A 19240-nucleotide genomic window follows, 5' to 3' on the forward strand; every position below is an offset into this window, starting at 1 on the left:
GCAAGCATATCTATTCCATAGGGCTGATCTGAGGATGAAATAAATTAATACGTATAAAGGGTAGACCCATCTCATACCAGTAAGATTCAACCATTTAATAGTATCCAATACTAGCAGTTATGAAATGCTGCCTCACTAGAGTAAAAATAAAACAAAAGGAACCATTGTTTTCAACTGGAAGGAAGAGGAAAGAGCAAACTTCAGTTGATTAAACATGTCCCAGTTTCTCAGAAGCTTAATGAATGAGGTATCAAGTTGACAATCAAAAAACTGGCAGTATTTGTACTATGGTTAGGGAGTTATATAGGTATAGCATTAAAAACACTGAAAACAGGGCTGGGAAGGTGGCTCAGTGGTAGAGCGCTTGCCTTGCATGCATGAGGCCCTGGGTTCGATTCCTCAGCACCACGTAAGCAGAAAAAAAAAGCCGGAAGTGGCGCTGTGGCTCAAGTGGTAGAGCGCTAGCCTTGAGCTGAAGAGCTGAGGGACAGTGCCCAGGCCCAGAGTTCAGGCCCCACAACCAGACCCCCCTCAAAAAAAAAACAAATACTGAAAACAGAAATAGTTATATATATTGTCTTTTAACCGAATAATTGTATCATTATTCTTTCAAAAATAATAATTTGGCAAAAAAAATTAATTCTGAGCTGAAACTCTAAAAGCAGCATGAACATATCAAGCTGAATTATTCTTTTACAAGACTGCCTCACACTTGCTGGAGCAATAGCAAAGCCACACCTCTTAACAGCAAGACTCAATCCTTGGAGAAGTCGAATATTAATGCTTTATGTCACCTTTCAAATTCTACAGAAATGACACTGGCCCAGAGCCCACTTCATCCAAGCTCCTGTGGCTGTGTCTGAAGCTCCAGCATGTGGCTCCAACTAGCAGGGAGGGCCAGTCTCCCCCAAAGACTGCTATATGGGTTACAGTTTCACATTTCTTTTCAATGATAACCGTGGACCATTCGGTATCTCAGTGATGCATTCTTCCCCCACCTCCTAACATTCCTTCCTATGATGCTCAAATCTCCATTCTTCCCAAAGTACATCTTATGAAAATATGTTAGATGAACACAAGAGGAACTACAACACCAAAGATAATTAGACCTGCACCTAATGTGGTTGGTGTTTATCTTAGTGGAAGTACTGGTCCACTTTCCCCTATATAAACCTGTCTTATGTACCAGAACTATCTCAATGCTACCGAGCTCCTTCTGTCTGTCAGGTTCTATGCTGAGAGGTGACAATCTCCTTTGACACATAAACTAGATAACATTTAATACATTCTATGATACTGCGCCAAGTATGTTGGACAGGTAAAAGGAGAACAACAGGGAAAGAGGAGAGTATAAGACTTTTTCAAGAAATCGGCCAGGAGCTGGGAATGTGTCTTACTGGTAGAGTGCTTGCGTAGCATGCACAAAGCCCTGGTTCAATTCCTCAGCACCACATACACAGAAAAAGCTGGAAGTGGCACTAGGGCTCAAGTGGTAGAGAGCTAGCCTTGAGCAAAAAGTAGCTCAGGGACAGTGCTCAGACCCTGAGTTCAAGTCCCAGGACTGGCAAAAAATAAAAAATTAAATTAAAAATAAAAAGATAAAAAATTCAAGAAATAGGCCAGCAAAACTGGCATCCTAGAGAAAAGCACAGTATAGATAAAGGCAAGGTAAAGCTGGGTACCAGTGGCTCGTGCATGGAATCCTAGGAGGATTTACTCAGGAGGCTGAAAGCTGAGGATTGAAGTTGAATGCCAGCCAGGGCAGGAAAGCCCCTGAGATTCTTCTTTCTACTTGACTCCCAAAAAGTTGGAGGTAGAGCTGGGACTCAAGTGGTAAAACTCCAGCCTTAAGTGAAAAAACAAAAGCACCCAAGTCCCATGTGCAGGCCCTAGTACCAGCACCAAAAAAGAAAACAAGGTAAAGAACAGAAGTAGAAATAATTGTTAAGAGGAATTGGCAAGTGACAGCTCGAGGAGGCAGGAAAGGACCTGATACTAGGTCTTCATGATATGCTAAAGAGCATGTATACTGTAAAGTTTTAGGGGTTATTGAACAATTATAAACAGCAGAAAACATTTGGTTATGGAGGCTCTCCTTAGCTATATCCCTACATACCCATGGATGAATAGAGGCTATCTATGAATAAAGGTTATAGAGGATGAACAGATGGACAAGACCAGTTTGGAGATTCATTGGACACTTTGCCAAGTTCCAAACCCAAGCAAGGTCTCTTCTTACTGAAGCCATCATTGAAAGAGGTACTTCCAGCTCACTTCCTGACATGGGAAGTTCTGAGACTCTAAGGTCTCAGAATGGCAAAGCCTTGCACACAAGTGCAACCTGGAATTGCCAGGAACTCAAATCATGGTGCTGTCTGGGACAATGGGAACTGAAAGCTGAGAGCAACCCTCCTACTTTTCACACGCCACGTGGAACTGAGCAAGTGTGGCCAATCCCGCTGAGCAATGTTAACTTTCCCTCCTCCTGTTTCTCTTCAGCATGGACAAGCCCAAGAAACCTGAAGAGAAGACTGCCTTGGATTCTGCTTTTGTGGAACTGAAAGGGACAGGGTAACTCTAGGAGAGTCACATGTGCCTGAAATAAAGCATGGTACTGGGAATGGAGACGGGAGAATGGATCGATGCCTAGGATCTTCAAAATGCCCACAAGGATGAAGACGAGAGGTCAGCCTACCTGGCCTATCTGGATGACTCCTCCCAGGTCTGGCTCAGGTGACAAGGTAGACAGTGTGTCAAAGAAAGCCAGAAATAGGCGAAATGACAGTGGAGGGAAGAAGGGCTATTTCTATTCTTAAAAAAAAAAAACAAAAAACTGATTTTTAGTGTTTTATATATTTCTAGAATACTTTTATTACAGAGCATATAGAAATTTGGACATGCAATGCATAGTGTTTTTTGATTACCGAAACTAATGAATGTCTTCATTTTATATACATATATACACTAGTCCTGTGAGTCTGCAAAATGCAAAGAATATATATATCAAAATCCTAGAGCAGGTAGATAATGATGAAAACTAGAAGCATATCCTTTAAAATAAATAATTTCCTATTTTTTTATTTTATTGCTAGTGTATATGCAACACTTTTTCCAGCTTCCTACTTTATCGCAATTCTTACCTTGGAAAATGCCACCCTTTGAGGAAAATCACGTCTCCACTTTCAAGCAAATGATAAATATTTTCATGTCTTCCATTTTGTCAGAAAAAATGCATGCATACATACACATAAACACAAAATTTACCTAAAAACAGAAACCCATTACCCCATTCTGTAGGTTCCAGATTTTCAAGTTCTGTACCAGCTGGATGACAGTGACTCATACCTGTAATCCTATTCAAGAGTGTGTGATCTGAGAATCACCATTTGAAGCCAGCCCAGACAGAAAAGTCCATGAGACTGTTATCTCTGATTAATTACCAAAAAGCTGCAAGTGGGGGTGTGGCCCAAGTGGTAGAGCACTAGCTTTGAGCAAAAAAAAAGCTCAGGGACAGCGCCCAGGCCCCCAGTTCAAGCCCCAAGACTGGAAGCTAGATTTAAAATAGAACTGGACGTAACTCATACAGAACTCTAGGCATTCATACACAGACCAAAGGAGGACACCATAGGGGAGGAACCCCAAGGTATGTAACTCCTCTAAACATTTAAAGTACTACTTATCAAAACTAATTGCAGGAAATGGAAACATAGGTTTTGGTGCTGGTAGTGATGGTTGTGGTGTGTTTTTCATCTTTTCTTCTTTGTAAAGGGGCACAAAAAAGGAAGGAGGAAGAATGAACAAACGCAGTCATGGTATTCAGTCGACACTATGTGAAAAATGCAACTGTGAGCTAGAACCAGAGGGGGAAACTGGGAGAAAATGAAGGAAGGGGTGACACTGTCCAAAAAGTACATATTACCTTGACTTCCGGGATGTTACAACACCTAATAACAATAAAATTATGCTCTATAAAAATGACTCCCAAGCCGGGCGCTGGTGGCTCACGCCTGTAATCCTAGCTACTCAGGAGGCTGAGATCTGAGGATCGCGGTTCAAAGCCAGCCTGGGCAGGAGAGACTGTGAGACTCCTATCTCCAATAAACCACCAGAAAACCGGAAGTGGCGCTGTAGCTCAAGTGGTAGAGCGCTCGCCTTGAGCTGAAGAGCTGAGGGACAGCGCCCAGGCCCAGAGTTCAAGCCCCACGGCCGACAAAAAAAAAAAAAAAAAAAAAAAAAAAAAAAAAAAAAAAAAAAAAAGACTCCCACATCAGATAGCCCAGGAGACAAAATGCTCTTTAGATTTAATAAAGAAATAAATAAGCCAAATACAAAGCAGAGAGGTTAATGAGGCATTCACACATCTGTGAGAATTCATCTGAAGGAATTAAGACACTGGGAAGTTTTCTTGGGTTTGAACATTTATTTACAAGGTTTTTAGCTAATGTAACTATTTTTAAAATACTACAAAAAATTCATTTACTAATATCTGAAGCAGCACATACACAGTATAAAAAAAAGAAGCTATAGTCACTTAAACTATTAATGCAGGTAACTGAAAAATGCCCAACAATGAAATATTTGCAGTAACCCAGGAAATTAAAAAAAAAAAAAAAAAAAAAAAACACATATTCCCAGAAGCTTGATTATTTTGTATTATCGACTACAAAAATATTATTGGAAATGGTAACATCAGGCTTTGGAAGATACAACAGTAAATTTCTAATATTACACTTAATGTTAAGACCACAATAAAATGTTACCACATATGTATATCTATGTACTTCACAGCAGATCATAAAGCTAATGGTAAATTTGGAATGATTTCATAAAGAGATAAATAATCTTTACCACTATTTTCCATGGTCTTATCCTTTGAAATAAATTCCAATATAGTATCAAACCAAATCAAGATTTGCTAGTGGCTAAAATCCCCCAAAATATACTCACTGAAACAGATATAAGCTTATACCCATGTCTTGCTTTTACAAAATATACAGTTTTTTATAACTTTTCTTTCCTTATCTCAGTTTGTAACAATATGTTCAAACAATCTTATTTAAATGTTATACTTGTTAATAAAGGCAGAATTTAAAACCCACATGCTGGATCTTGAAAACATCTGAGACCAACTGAAAAAGAGCAGTTAAATACATCAAACAGTGTATTGAATGAAGTAAGGCCTCATTATTTAATCAAGAATCTCTGCAGGTTTTTATCTAGTAAGTATAATAATATCACTTAATCTCTGCACAAATGGAGATACACAAATTTGTACTTCCATAAACATTCACGGATACTATACAAACAGAATCACAGTAGTATTTGACACCACCAGTAAAATTTATACCAAATAAATTTTACTATCAGGAGTTACAAAGCTACTGATACAATGAATAATAAATTACTGGTCTTTAGATGAGAATGTGAGCAAAAAGATAAATTACATCAAAATCAACATATTTTTTACATGAATTTCAAAAAATTTTCAAGAAGAAAATCAAATAACATAGTTTAGTGTTACTTATCTTCTTTCTAGCTTTCACCAAGTGCTAACGCAAGTACCATTTAAGTCAGCTTCTTACTAGAGTATGAGGTGTTTATATATGCCTGTAATTTAAGATTTCTGAAGTTTCATATCAGATGAGTTGTGGATCTACTTAAAGTATGACTTCTCCTTTCAAAGAAGGAAGGAAGGCTGACAAGGGACGGAGATGGAATGCCCTGTAAAGACAAATATTTTACAATTAAAATTTTCCTTAAAAAACAAAAAAAAAAAAATTCCCCCCCAAAACCCATAACGTATAGTTCAGGAAGAAACATCCTACTGATAATAGTGATGCCTAACTTTCTTCAGTGAGAAATCTTGTTGAGTAAGCAAGGTATATAAAATAAGTTCCAAGTCTTTGAAAAAAGAAAAAGGAAAAAACTAATGGTTTCTTCTTCTTCCTCTTCCTCCTTCTCCTCCTCCTTTTTTGGGTGCTGGTGCTAGGGCCTGAATTAGGAGCCTAGGAGCTGTCCTTGAGCTTCTTATGCTCAAAGCTAGTGCTCTACTATTTGTGCCACAGCTCCACTTGCAGTTTTTTTTTGAGTAGCCCAGCCTCAGACCTTAGCTCCTGAGTAGCTAGGATTGCAGGTAGGCACCATCAGGGTCCAGCTCTAATGATCTCTTATTAATTCATAAAGAGAAGTGAAAATCACTTCATTGGAGATAACTTTCTAAAATTAAGAAATTAATTTCCAACCATAGTTTGTATTATATATGCAACTTATATTTATGTGTCTACATATTATGTGCAATTTTGTTCCATATGAGTAAAACAGGAGCCCTTATTATAAAGCTGAGCTATCTAAATTCTTGTTTCAGAAATCAGTTAAAACATGATCAGTAGTTTAAAAACAAAAGAAACATGAATATAAAAACCTAAGAATATATTAAAATGAATTATAAGACTCTGCTACTATGACCACACTTAGTGCCAACAAGGCAGCTGACTGTAAGTAAATTCTCATCAATGCAGAAAAATGAACTGATCAAAGAGATAAAAGTAAGATCAAACAAGTGACAAAACAATGATATTTATACAGGTACAAAGCTTACATATGTTTACATAAATACTGTTAAGTCTAAAATTAAAAATCTTATTTGGAATGCAAATTTACATAAGAATTTTGTGAAATTTCTCTAATTTTCCTAAATAAGAATTTCTAATGGAATTTACTCTTCTGGACTGAAAAGAGTAATTGCTTTGCAAAAATATAGTAATATAAAAATATATTTACTGAGCAATATGCAAAGAAACTCTTTGACCTAAACAAGTTACATTTAAAGCAATAAAGTTGTGAATTCAAAAATCCCAACCCCAGTGGCACTGTGGCTGAAGAGGTAGAGCGCTCACCTTGAGCTGAAGAGCTCAGGGACTGCACCGGGGCTCAGAGTTCAAGCTCAATGACAACAACAACAACAACAACAACAAAAATCCCAACCCGCCAACCCCCCACCCCATAAACTGAGTCAATGGAGAAAGAACATTTCCATTTCTTTCCATAAACACACATTTCAAATACTAATAAGCTCCCAATAAACTTCACGAGGCTTATTTCTATTATTGCTTGGCATATCTCCTAATTCTTCACAAATGTCAAAGATGACTTTGATATAATTTTTTTAATTTGAAAAAAAAATCAATATTTCCTTCTAGTAACTTTGAAAAAACTAGCTCAAGAGGCAGAATGATGTATAGATCGAAACCATGAATGCTGGTGCCCACCAGTAGAGTCTGAACACTGAACATAAACACGCTTAGCAAATCCAATTACACAGCTTGTGGAAACAGAATAGGTTATCCGTCAGAATAGAAACAAGCAATTGAGAAGAGGACATGAATGTCTTAAAAGATATTTTATGTTTTATGTACATAGTTTACATAAAATGATATATAACTACAAATAACTAATTCATTTTCTAAAAAATTTTCTATAAAATGCCTTACTTTGAAGACTGTTTATAATAGTTATTATAGACTTTTTTTAAAGTACTTTGATCTTGACAAAGCCTGTAATTTAACAAATGGATGTTTATCTGCATTTTGTAAGCCAATTTGATGGATTAAATTACTTTGTATATATTTCTATAAGTACAACTGCTTTCTCATTGGTTTAGCCTTGATTCTTAAAAATCTATCAAGCATACTCATAAATTTGTCTATAATCTTTTGATGCGCTAACTGAAAATGTTTAACTAGCTTTTAAAAAATATTACTGAATGTTACATGCTTTGTTTGTATAAATTTTCTATTATATAAAAGGCTACCACTGATTACACACTGGAGTTCCCACATGTGCTAGTGAGCACTTAAGTGCTAACTCATTTCATCCTCACAGCTACTTAAACCCATTTTACAGATAGAGAAATTACAGAAGTATATGCAATAGCATGCCAAAAAACAGAGACATGAACAGCAAAGCATGTCTTGAAGATCTAGGTTCCAAGAGTTCCTATTCTTAATTCCCACCCAAATTATTACTTGGCCTATATGAACAACCATAACACACACATGATTTTATGTATAATTTAGTTCTTATACTAATGGCTAAGAACTGCTGATGTCTTTTCTCATTGGTGAAAGGTAAAAGAAGAAGCATGCTGAAGGGAACACAGCTAAGAAGTGACAATTTGCTTTTCTTATCCTACTGGGCTAATAAAAGATTAACAAAAAGAGACATATCATTCCTATACTCGATGACAATAATACATGTCAGAAATTCCCTTATCTAATAATTATGACACTGTTGTGCTGTGGATTACCCAGAAAGTGTCTAAAACATAGACACAAATTTAGAATCCATATAATCCTCTAAAATTCAGTTTCAGAGATGATAATCCATTCATCAAATAAACAGTAAAAGGAATAAATCTCAGTCTGTTATTGAAACCTATCTATATAAACAGAACCATAAATATACATTAGTAAAGTGATCCAGATTGGAAGGGTTCTTTTCTTCATCAGGATGGTAGAACATATATGAACCCCAGTAAAATCTCATACTGAATGAACTACATATTAAGTGTATCTCCAGTTAATGTTTTAGTTGCTTTAAATAAATAAAATTTAAAGATATGATACATTAAAAAAAACATGGGAGACATTAGTGTCTCCTTTTCAAAACAGTTAAATACTCTATCAAGTCCATAAATATGTTTAAGTCTAGTGCGTTAAAACACTTACTGCTAGTGATGACGTGCTAGACAGACGACTCAAAGTGTGCTTATCGGGACTTCTTCCCTCCGCCGAGCTATGGGCTGGCATCAGGGCCAATCGGAGAGCTCTCCTTGGAGTTTTGGAAAAAGAGAATGCTCTTGTGACCTACAGTTAAAATGAGTTGTAATTTGTTAAGGTAATACAAATTCAACACAGTCCATGAGACATTATTTTCTACAAGCAGAGTGTGCAGAACTCCCCATGACATAAACAGTAAGAAAATACAGGATGCTGTAGAATACTGTGCATTTAGATAGTGTTGAAGTACATTGGAAGGAAGAAAAGGAGAGAAAAAAAGCTAGCCTGGGAGACAAGAAACTTGGATTCTTTTTAAGTTTTCTCTTTCTCTTTACCTTTTTTGAATTTGGCAGTGCTCAAAATTGGTCAACCTAAGATTCTTACCTGATTTTGTTAAGAATAGTTGTAAGATCATTCATCTCAAAGCACTAGTACCTCAATTTCTTTACTGAAAATGAAGTCATTCTTTAATCTTCATTCAATAACTTTATCTACTATACATGTTAAATGATGGGAGGAGGGATAATGTAAGGCCTTGACTTAAAAGGGAAATCAAACAAAACAAAACTTGTAAACCTACCCAAACTACATGGCTACAAATTTCCCTGAACACTACAATTCTACTTCTTTTTTTAAAAAGCCCTATTACCAACACACTTATACAGTCCTCGGCAAGTCCAATGAGACAAGGAAGGAAGAAGACGGAAACCTACTTGTAGTGCCAGGAATAGATCAGATATCTTACCTCACTGTGTCCTTTGCTGAAAAGATGAGATGCTATTTAAGATGAATGTGACACATCGAGATGTGACACACCAACACTACATTACTATTGATCTGCTGTGCACAACATCACAGAAACAAGAATGAAAGGCACAGTTCACTACCAGAACCTCCGCCACAGGACAGCACTGAACTAAACCATTTTCTCTGTAGAACGCTTCCTAGAACCAAGGAGTGGCTTTAACCCTGTATACACTGTCTTTACATTAGAGTTCATAGCAAAATTAGTTTCATATAATACCAAAAAGCACACTTTAGAGATATATGAAATAATTGCCCTAAAACTCACCTTTTTTGAAGTCTTTTTGATGGCTCTGGATGCTCTACTCAGCGTACTATCCATATCTTTTGTATTTACCTCAAAGGATTCTGGGTCAGCAGTGTAAATAAGGTTCTCCTGTTGAACATTATACATCATTAATTTTTTTTAAGTACCAACTGATTCTAAATTCAAACCTATGTAAACAAACACAAACATACATACACTCACAATTTATAAATGAAGCTACTCAAATGTACTTCAAAAAATTGCTACATGAAATGCACCACTTTTACTATTTTGAACTGTACTGCTTTAAGGATAGTACACGATAAGTATTCAGAGTAGTTCACAGAAAGAATCATGAACACCAAGACAAGGGGAATGAATATGCATCAATATAAACTCTTACTAATAACCATAAAACCAATCAGCTACAAAGTTACAAGATTTAATGCTTAGGTATAAAGACTACTACAAAACCAGTAACAAAAGCACTTTCCCTAAGAAAATCTCAAGCTGAAATTCAGACTTTTTTCTACTTTTCATTCGTTCCTGAGTTTATATCTGAAAAGATCCCAAATGAGACTTAACTTGGGTGAGGCAAGCCTGGTGTACATACCTGTAATCCCAGCCCTCAGGAGACTCAAACAAGACAATGTAAATTCAACCCTGTGTCAAATTTTAAAAGGAGTTCCTGGGTAACACAGGTGTATAATACACAACTGCCTTGAAATGTTGTACAGAATTTTATGTGAACATGTACTCAGTACTTTTTCCTGAGAGAGTTTCAGTTTCCATTGCTTTTCCAGTAAAGTCAAAAACCTCATCAAAGACAAGAATCACCTGCTAAATTTAACCTTTTTAACAAGATAATCAAGCAAAACAAAGTATTACTTGTCAAATTGAGTTGATTTTCAAAAGGAAATGAATGAGACAAAAATCTTTATGCATATGCCTATAAATAACTTTCCCTTGAAATGTACAGATCTAGCGTGTCAACTGTTACACTGCCCCAGTCCTCTTGCACTCTATTCTGTGGCCAGAGAGAATTTAACAGAGCCTTGTGAAAAGTGGGTTTGTCTGAAACTTCTCTCATATGCAAAATGGAGTAAATACCTAAGCTTGCCTCTAGAAGTTATACGGCTAAAAGAAGATAATACCCAGAAGTACTATCCTGAAGGGAAATGTGAAGCCTTTTTATAAACACAAAGTGGTAAATTATAAATGCCTGTTTGCTCTCTACCACTGACCACCACATAAGACAGACTCAGTTTGCTACAAGTTCTCTCATTTCTTCATTAAAACCACCATATGCTAAATGACTTCTGGGCTAATGTAATCCTAGCCAGGTAATAGTGTTTACTTCTAACTGTCAATAATACTTCTTACTATTTTTACAGTTAAAAAGATTTGGGAAGACACACATTGAAAATTATATAAATCACTAACAACTAGCTAGCTAGTATCTAAGTTTTTATATTCTTACAGATATTTGCTTACATGTAAAAAAAAAGTTGTTTGTTGGGAAAGGTGAAAGAGAACAATGGAAGGGGTAACACTGATCAAGATGCATTATACTTATAAAACTGATTTGTTGAATTCAAACCCCTTTCTACAACTACCTAGAGAGTAATAGTCAGTCATAAAAGCAAAAAAAAAAAAAAAATACTAGCTTTGTATCTTAGGTTTTTTCAATCCTGTATAACGTTATTTGTTTCCTAGACATTAAATTCTAAAACAAAGACTGGGTGCCGGTGGCTCACATCTGTAATCCTAGCCCTCAGGAGGCTGAGATCCGAGGATCACAGTTCAAAGCCAGCCCAGAAAGTCTGTGAGACTCTTATCTCCTATTAACCACCAGAAAACTGAAGTGGCACTGTGGCTCAAGTTAGGTAGGGTGCTTGCCTTGAGCTGAAGAATTCACGGACAGCGCCCAGGCCCAGAGTTTAAAAAAAAAAAAAATCTAAAAAATATATAGTTTTATACAAGCATTAAGAATATATAAGAATTATATATATATTATACTTGGGATATACAACATATTATATAATATAGAAATTATACATAAAGAATTATATCCACAAGATATATATATTTACATATATATATATATATATATATATATATATATATATATATATATATATTCCTAATGAATAGTTGATGTGTCTTTTCTGATTATACCATTTCCTAAGGCAGAACATTAGAAACAGAGAAACATTCAGGTGCTGGAGGCTTACACTTGTAATCCCAGCAACTCAGGAGACTAAGACTTTGAGGATCATGGCTCTAAGCCAACTTTAGCAGAAAAGTCTGTGAGACTTCATCTTCAACTAAACAGTAACATGCTAGACTGCAAGGATTGGACAAGTAGTAGAGCACCGGCCAAAAGCAAGAAAGCATCAGATCCAAGTTGTGCATACAATACATACAATAAACATCTAATTTGGTTTGCAAATTTCACCTATATTTTTAAAAACTAATAGTAAGGTATATTTTCTCCATGTTCTCTGACTGTTAATACTTTCTTGTTGTGAATTATTTCTTCATATACTTAGCCTATTTTTTGTATTGGAATATTAGCATTTTTCTAATGTAATTATGAATATGGTTTAAAGAAATAATTGGTCAGAGGGAAAGAACGATGAGCAAGATGACAGATTAATAAGATCTACAGCTAAACTCAGAAAAGAATGTTTTTTTCATGTAAACACATTTTCATCATCCTGTTTTTGCTTTGTCTCTAAATTACAAAAAATTACAAAGCAATTTGCCAATGCTCTTTTGAATTGGGTCAACTTACACTTAAAAACTGAAAGCTGAAAATTTCAATGGAATTAGCTAGAAAATTACTCAAAGCTGTATGAGAATTTATTTAAAGTGACTGGCTAAAAAATTAACATTCAGTCTGGCAGGCATGGTGTTATATGTCGGCAATTCCAGCACATGGAAGGCTGAAACAGGACAGTATCTCTAAGACCAGTCTGGGAGATAAGTTCAAGGCCAGCCTAGTGAGATCCTAGTGAGGGGCTGGGAAGATGGCTCAGTGGTAGAGCTCTTGCCTTGCATGCATGAGGCCCTGGGTTTGATTCCTCAGCACCACATAAGCAAAAAGAAAAAAGCTGGAAGTGGTGTTGTGACTCAAGTGGTAGAGCGCTAGCCTTGAGTTGAAGAGCTGAGGAAGAGCGCCTAGGCCCAGAGCTCAGGCCCCACAACTGGACCCAAAAAAAAAAAAAAAAAAAGAGAGAGAGAGAGAAAAGAACAACAACCTAATATATAGATAGAATTTGCATAAATTAATAATAAGATAAGCAACATCAATTTACCACAGTATTATATAGAGGAAACTGCCTAGGGCTAAACCTAATAAATGCACATTTTCAAAGAAACTTTATTTATGGCTTTATTTCTGGAAAGATAGTCATGCTTCTGAAAGGAAAACCACTGGGACAGGGGTATGAGACCTAATTCAGTGCATTTCATTTTTTCTCTGATGTGCAAATATTATTTTCCAACTTAAAGAGTGAAAGTGATAGCATAGCTAAAAAGCTAAAATACTGGTAGACTTATATTTACTCCTTAAATACCTAGAATGCAAAATATATCAATTATATGTAATGAATTTAAACTCCTCGGGTACCAATTTTGGTCATATAAATTACACATGTTTAGACAAACTTTCTTCAATATAGGAAGAATATTCTCAGGACACTAATGCAAGGCTTTCTATAAAGTTACTATGCATGAACTCTCTTCTGTTTGCTTTTCATGTAGCACTGGGGCTTGAATGAAGGGGCTTGTGTTTGCTAGGCAGGTGTTGTTCCACTTTAGCCACCCTGCCCATCCTGTCAAATCTTAAATGGATGAAAGGACTCAACTGAAAGTCAGTGAATATCTGAATTTGTAAACAACTCATTTTTCCTTACTTTATTTTTCAACTGGCACACATTTTTAGTATGAAGGGTTTATTATATATTTCCATTCGTGCACACAGGGCACTTTGAACAAACTCACCTTCTCTCTACCATATTCTTATTCCTCCCATCCATCTCCCCCCACCTCTTTTCAAACAGCATTTGGTGGGGTCCATTATGCAGCCTTCATGTATATAAAGAACTCTAAAAGTAACATTTTCACAGCCTGAAATAATTTTGTGGTATAAGAAAAAACAGAACATGAATATTTGCCGCCATCTGGTGGACAATACTTTATAAAATTCTTGCATTTTTGTTTATATCTTATTCTCATGTTGTTATCTTAGAATTTTCAGTTTTTTTTGTTGTTGTTTTTTGTTTTAAGTTTACATTTCAGTAGTGGGGTTATAAGTCTGGAAAGGCTAGTTTAAACCCTCGAGTCTCACATCCTCACAAATGCAGAGGTCATTGCTACAACACTAAAAGAAAACCTCTTCTATACATGTATACCAGTCACTGTGAGAAAACATTCTTCCTTAAAACGACTAGCTCTGGAAGCTTCTGGCACACTGTTCTCCATCATTTTTTTTATTTTGCCAGCATATGTTTTCTACCATTGCTTCCCTCTATGAACCTTTTTGTGGAACAAATAAAATTTTTAAAAGCTAAAATTAAAACACACACACACACACACACACACACACACACACACACACACACACACACACACACACACACACACACACACACACACACACCAGTAACAAGCCATATGCTAAAAGCTAAAATTAAAACACACACACACACACACACCAGTAACAAGCCATATGCTAGTAGCTCACACCTGTAATCCTAGCTTCTCAGGAGGCTGAGATCTGAGGGTCAAGATTTGAAGCCAGCCTGGGCAGGAAAGTCTTATTTCTAATTAACCACCAAAATGCTGGAAGTTGAACTGTGGCTCAACTAGTAGACCACAAGCCTTGGGTGAAAAAGCTACAGGACAGTGCCTAGAACCTCATTACTGCCCTCTCACACACCCAAAAAAATATTAGGAACTGACCAGAAAATAAACAGAGAAAACCAGGAAGTAAATTTTAAAATGGCTATTTTAAAGAAACTCCAGTTTCAAGTAAACACAGAAAAATGGTTAACTGAGACTCTTAACAGAGATGGAATTGAAAAATGAATTAACAAAATTAAAAACATAATAGAAGGCATCAATATCAGGATAGATCAAACAGAAAAAAAGAATTAGTAAGTTCAGAGACTTACTTGAAAATACAGGCAAAGAACAACAAAAACAAAAAAAGAAGAGGAAGAAATCTTGAAGCAACTTTGGCATTAAAGGAGTAAATATCTGGATTACTGAGGTTCAATGATTTAAGCATGCCAAAGGAATATAAAAGCTTAATTAAACAAATGACAACAGGTAACTTCCCAAAGCTAAAGGATACACACATATAGGTACAATAATACCTGCTGAGCAAACACAAGGCCCTGAGTTCAAACCCTTGTACTGTCAAATAGTAACATTAACAACCACCAACACTATATTTAATATACTAAGATAGGCAATATAGAAAAATGCAAAATGGGACATTAAAACTTCAAAGTGAAGGGAGGAAAAGAGAACAAATGGGATTCTCTAGTACTGTATTTTCTCTAGTTTGTGGGAGAGTTTGATATTGTGATTTGTTTCTTTTTTCTTTTGTTTTTTTTTTTTTTTATGGTCAATCATGGGGCTTGAACTCTGGGCTTCAGCTCAAGGTGAGCACTCTATCACTTGAGCCAGTATCACTTCCAGCATTCTCTGCTTATGTGGTGCTGAGGAATAGAAACCAGGGCCTCAGGCATGCAAAGCAAGCACTCTACCACTGAGCCACCTTCCCAGCCCGTGATTTCTTTCTCAACTTTAGGATCTTATTGAGTTGGTATCCTTTCAAAATAGTTATGAGACTTAAAAAGTTGAGACTTTAAACATGTTTTTAAGTCTCATGATAATCTCAAGCAACATTCAGTAACAGACACACAATTAAGAAAACACAGTAGACTAAGAAGCACTGTAATTATAACCTGACTTATAAAATTATTAACACCTCTGTACAACTATATCATCATCACTGATGACAAGCTAATACCTTAACAAGATTTAAAGAATGAGAAATAGGAACTACAACCAAATTAGAAAATGAGTTATAAAATGTTGTGTATCAATAATTACCTTAAATATAAATAAATTATCCAATTAAATGACAGTGACTAAATGCAAAATCACATGGTACATTACAAAAGTCTCACTAAATAAGTTGGGAGTTAGCAAGCTAAGAGAATGTGCTCTGAGCCAAGGACCCAGTTTGTTCCACTGTGCCTAACCCTTACAAAATATTTTCCAAACAATTTATGAAACTAGTTTTTCTGCATCAACACAAAGCTAAAACTCCTACAGTCATTTGGAAGTCATTGGAAATGTACAGATTTAGTCTGAATGCCTGCCCTAGAAGTTTACACTTTGATTTTAGCCCAGCTTTCCAAAGAACTTACAGCATCTGCTTTACAAATGGTGTTGGCTACGTGTCGACATAGCATCTTCAGCCAGTTTTCCTTGGGAAGGTCATCTGACGTCATCTGGAAACTGAGTAGCACATTTGCCTGCTCTGTTGGTGGCCTCACAAGCAGGGCAAAAGCATTATGGCAATCTAAGGTTCCAAAACAAGCATAAATATTATTATTCCTTGAAGACTTGTAAGTTTCTTTGTATCACCAAAACTCAATGAACTTATCTCTTTTCCACATTACCTGCCCCTTTTTTTTTACGGTTAAAGAACCTCATTATATCAAGTTGAAACATTGAATTTATAATACTGTTTATAATGCAAAGAGCCAACAAGAGAACTTGAAAACGTTAAACAGTATTTTCTATTATACTTAAAATTCCTATAATGAAGTTTAAGCAAATAAGAAATGAAGTATCGCTGGGCACCAGAGGATCGCAGTTGGAATCCAGCTCAGGCAAAGTCTGTAAGACTCATCACCAATTAACCACCAGAAAACTGGAAGTGGTGCTATGGCTCAAAGTGGTACAGTGCTAGCCTTGAGTGAAAGAGCTCAGGAACAGTGTCCAGGCCCTGAGTTCAAGCCCCACGACTGACAAAAAAAAAGGTATCATTTCTTAAAAACCTAGAATTTAAGTTTCAAATTAGAAGAGCATTACAAGAATAACAACCTAGGGGAGGGATGGGTAAGCATGTTTTAAGAGATGACACATAAACTGCTCTGTTAAATGGCAACCCCTTTGTAAACAACTGAAGATATTAATTAAAAAATAACAACCTATTGAAAAGTAGATTTAAAGAAATAAATACCTAAATATTAAAAACGAACTACTTTGGATCAAGTTGCTAAAAAGAGAACTTATTTTAACCAAACAGCTCTTTTCTAACTAAAATATTCCCAAATGGATTTAAATAACTGATTCATATAATCCTTGTAAACGCAAACTTTGATCATGAGTGAAAACAGCTTCATTAGATGCTATGAAATTTTTCTCTGAGAATTTTTCAAGTGGCTTATGTCTATAATCCTAGTTATGCAGGAAGCTGAGATCTGAGGATCAACATTAGAAGACAACCCAAGCAGGAATATTCATGAGACTCTTATTTCCAATTAACTACCAAAAAGCCAGAAGTGGGGCTATGGATCAAGAGGCTAGTTAGTCTTGAGCAAATAAGCTTAGGGACAGTGCCCAGGTACACAGGTACTAGACAGGTAATTTCTTTTGGGTTCTGAAAAAAATAAAGATAACTAGAATACTACTTTAATACATGACCATTTCAAAGCTCTTTGACTCATATAGTGCATAGGTTGAGGTAGCATTTTCATTTGAAACAACAAAACTTTGTACCTCAAAGTGGAACTGAGATCAAAGTATGAGACCATCTGCCTCACCAGATCGACAACTATACCTAAACATAACTTATCCATTCATAAACACACAAGTAAATATAAGCTTTCGGTATTTAACCAATAACTTACCAGTGGGCATACCATACCTTCTGTTTCTTTTATGTCCAACACCTTTTTAATCTGAGAAAGAGGCATTAGATGAATATGCTTAAGGGAAGCAGGAGGTCGAGTATGGCCAGGAGGACTTTTAAAAGTGCCAATAACTTTATGCCGTTTTCTTGCTATCTGATTATAGAAAATAAAAATGTTGTAATTGGTAATACAAAGAAAAATGAGACCAAGCATTTAAAAATAAGTAACACTAATTACAAACACTGATCTAGAACTAATTTAGCACAGTTCCACTGTGGCAAAACCATGGCTATAACTGTGTAGCAGAAATGCACATGGATGGGAATGTGCCAAAAATGTCTTAAGCCAGGGGCTGGTGACTCTTCCTTGTAATAATAACTACTTAGGAAGCTGAGATCTGAGGAATGCAGTTAGAAACCAGCCTGAGCACAAAGATCCAAGAGTCTTAGTCTTCAATTAACCACCCAAAAGCTGGAAGTGAAACTGTAGCTCATGTCGTAGAATATTAGCTTTGAGAAAAAGAACTCAGGGACAGTGCCCAGACAACAAGTTCAAACACCAGTAACAAAAAAAAAAAAAAAGTTCCAGAGGTATAAAAGAGCTAGAAAGCAAGAGACTCAAAGTATGAAGGAGCTTTAAATAAAAAGCTTGCTCTTGGATTCTGTCGAGTTCAAAACCAGAAATTTCAATTTAAGAGCAGAATTTTCGACATTTCAGATACTGTACACTGATTAAATAGCAGAGGAAATAATGTAAAAAGTTCTTGCACTTACTATTTCATTCTACTAACCAAAGGAAGCATTAAAAAAGTAATTAAAAATACATTAAACTGATGCTACACGTTACAAGTGCAATGTAATGTTTTAGGCTCTATCTTTCCCTTAACTGAATACACATGTAAAAGTGACAGGTAAGGATACACTGGAAACTGAACAAACTCAGAAAGGATCTGGTAATTTAGGAGATACCAAAATTTTGTGAATTTTATAAGATGTTCACACTTTCTCTCTTTTCACCTTCATAAAGTCCAAGTCTGTTTGCCTTTTTATTATTATGTTTTTTTGGGGGGTCTGGTCATGGGCCCTGAACTCTGGGCCTGGGCGCTGTCCCTCAGCTCTTCAGCTCAAGGCTAGCGCTCTACCACTTGAGCAACAGAGCCACTTCCGGCTTTTCTCTTTTTGCTTATGTGGTGCTGAGGAATCGAGCCCAGGGCCTCAGGCATGCAAGCGCTCCCACTGAGCCACCTTCCCAGTCCTGTTTGCCTTTTTAAAACATTACTTCCTACTGGGCACCAGTGGCTCACTTCTATCTCAGGAGGCTGAGATCTGAGAACTGAGATTTAGAGCCAAGGCAGACAAATCTGAGACTCTTATCTCCAATTAACCTGCAAAAAGCCAGAAGCACAAGTGTGGCTCACTCGGTAGAAAAAGCAGAGCAAAACTTGAGGCCCTAAGTACAGAAAAAAAGAA

At 36.2% G+C, this 19240-nt stretch overlaps 1 protein-coding gene across 2 annotated transcripts in view; it reads right to left on the reverse strand.

The window, feature by feature from the left end:
* Nucleotides 1–4507: 4507 nt before the first annotated feature.
* The window catches only part of Ect2 (epithelial cell transforming 2), a 66045-nt gene continuing 51312 nt past the window's right edge, over nt 4508–19240 (reverse strand). For both annotated transcript variants that reach the window (XM_069991884.1, XM_069991883.1), the window contains 5 exons: nt 17786–17924; nt 16278–16432; nt 9850–9957; nt 8727–8864; nt 4508–5721 (listed from right to left, as the gene is read on the reverse strand). In XM_069991884.1, the coding sequence (XP_069847985.1) occupies nt 5632–5721; nt 8727–8864; nt 9850–9957; nt 16278–16432; nt 17786–17924 (630 nt within the window). In that variant the 3' untranslated portion in view covers nt 4508–5631. The remainder of the gene's footprint in view (nt 5722–8726; nt 8865–9849; nt 9958–16277; nt 16433–17785; nt 17925–19240) is intronic.

This window comes from Dipodomys merriami, unplaced genomic scaffold (genome assembly GCF_024711535.1).
Source record: "Dipodomys merriami isolate MVZ:Mamm:240054 unplaced genomic scaffold, mDipMer1.0.p SCAF_40, whole genome shotgun sequence".
NCBI lineage: Eukaryota > Metazoa > Chordata > Mammalia > Rodentia > Heteromyidae > Dipodomys > Dipodomys merriami.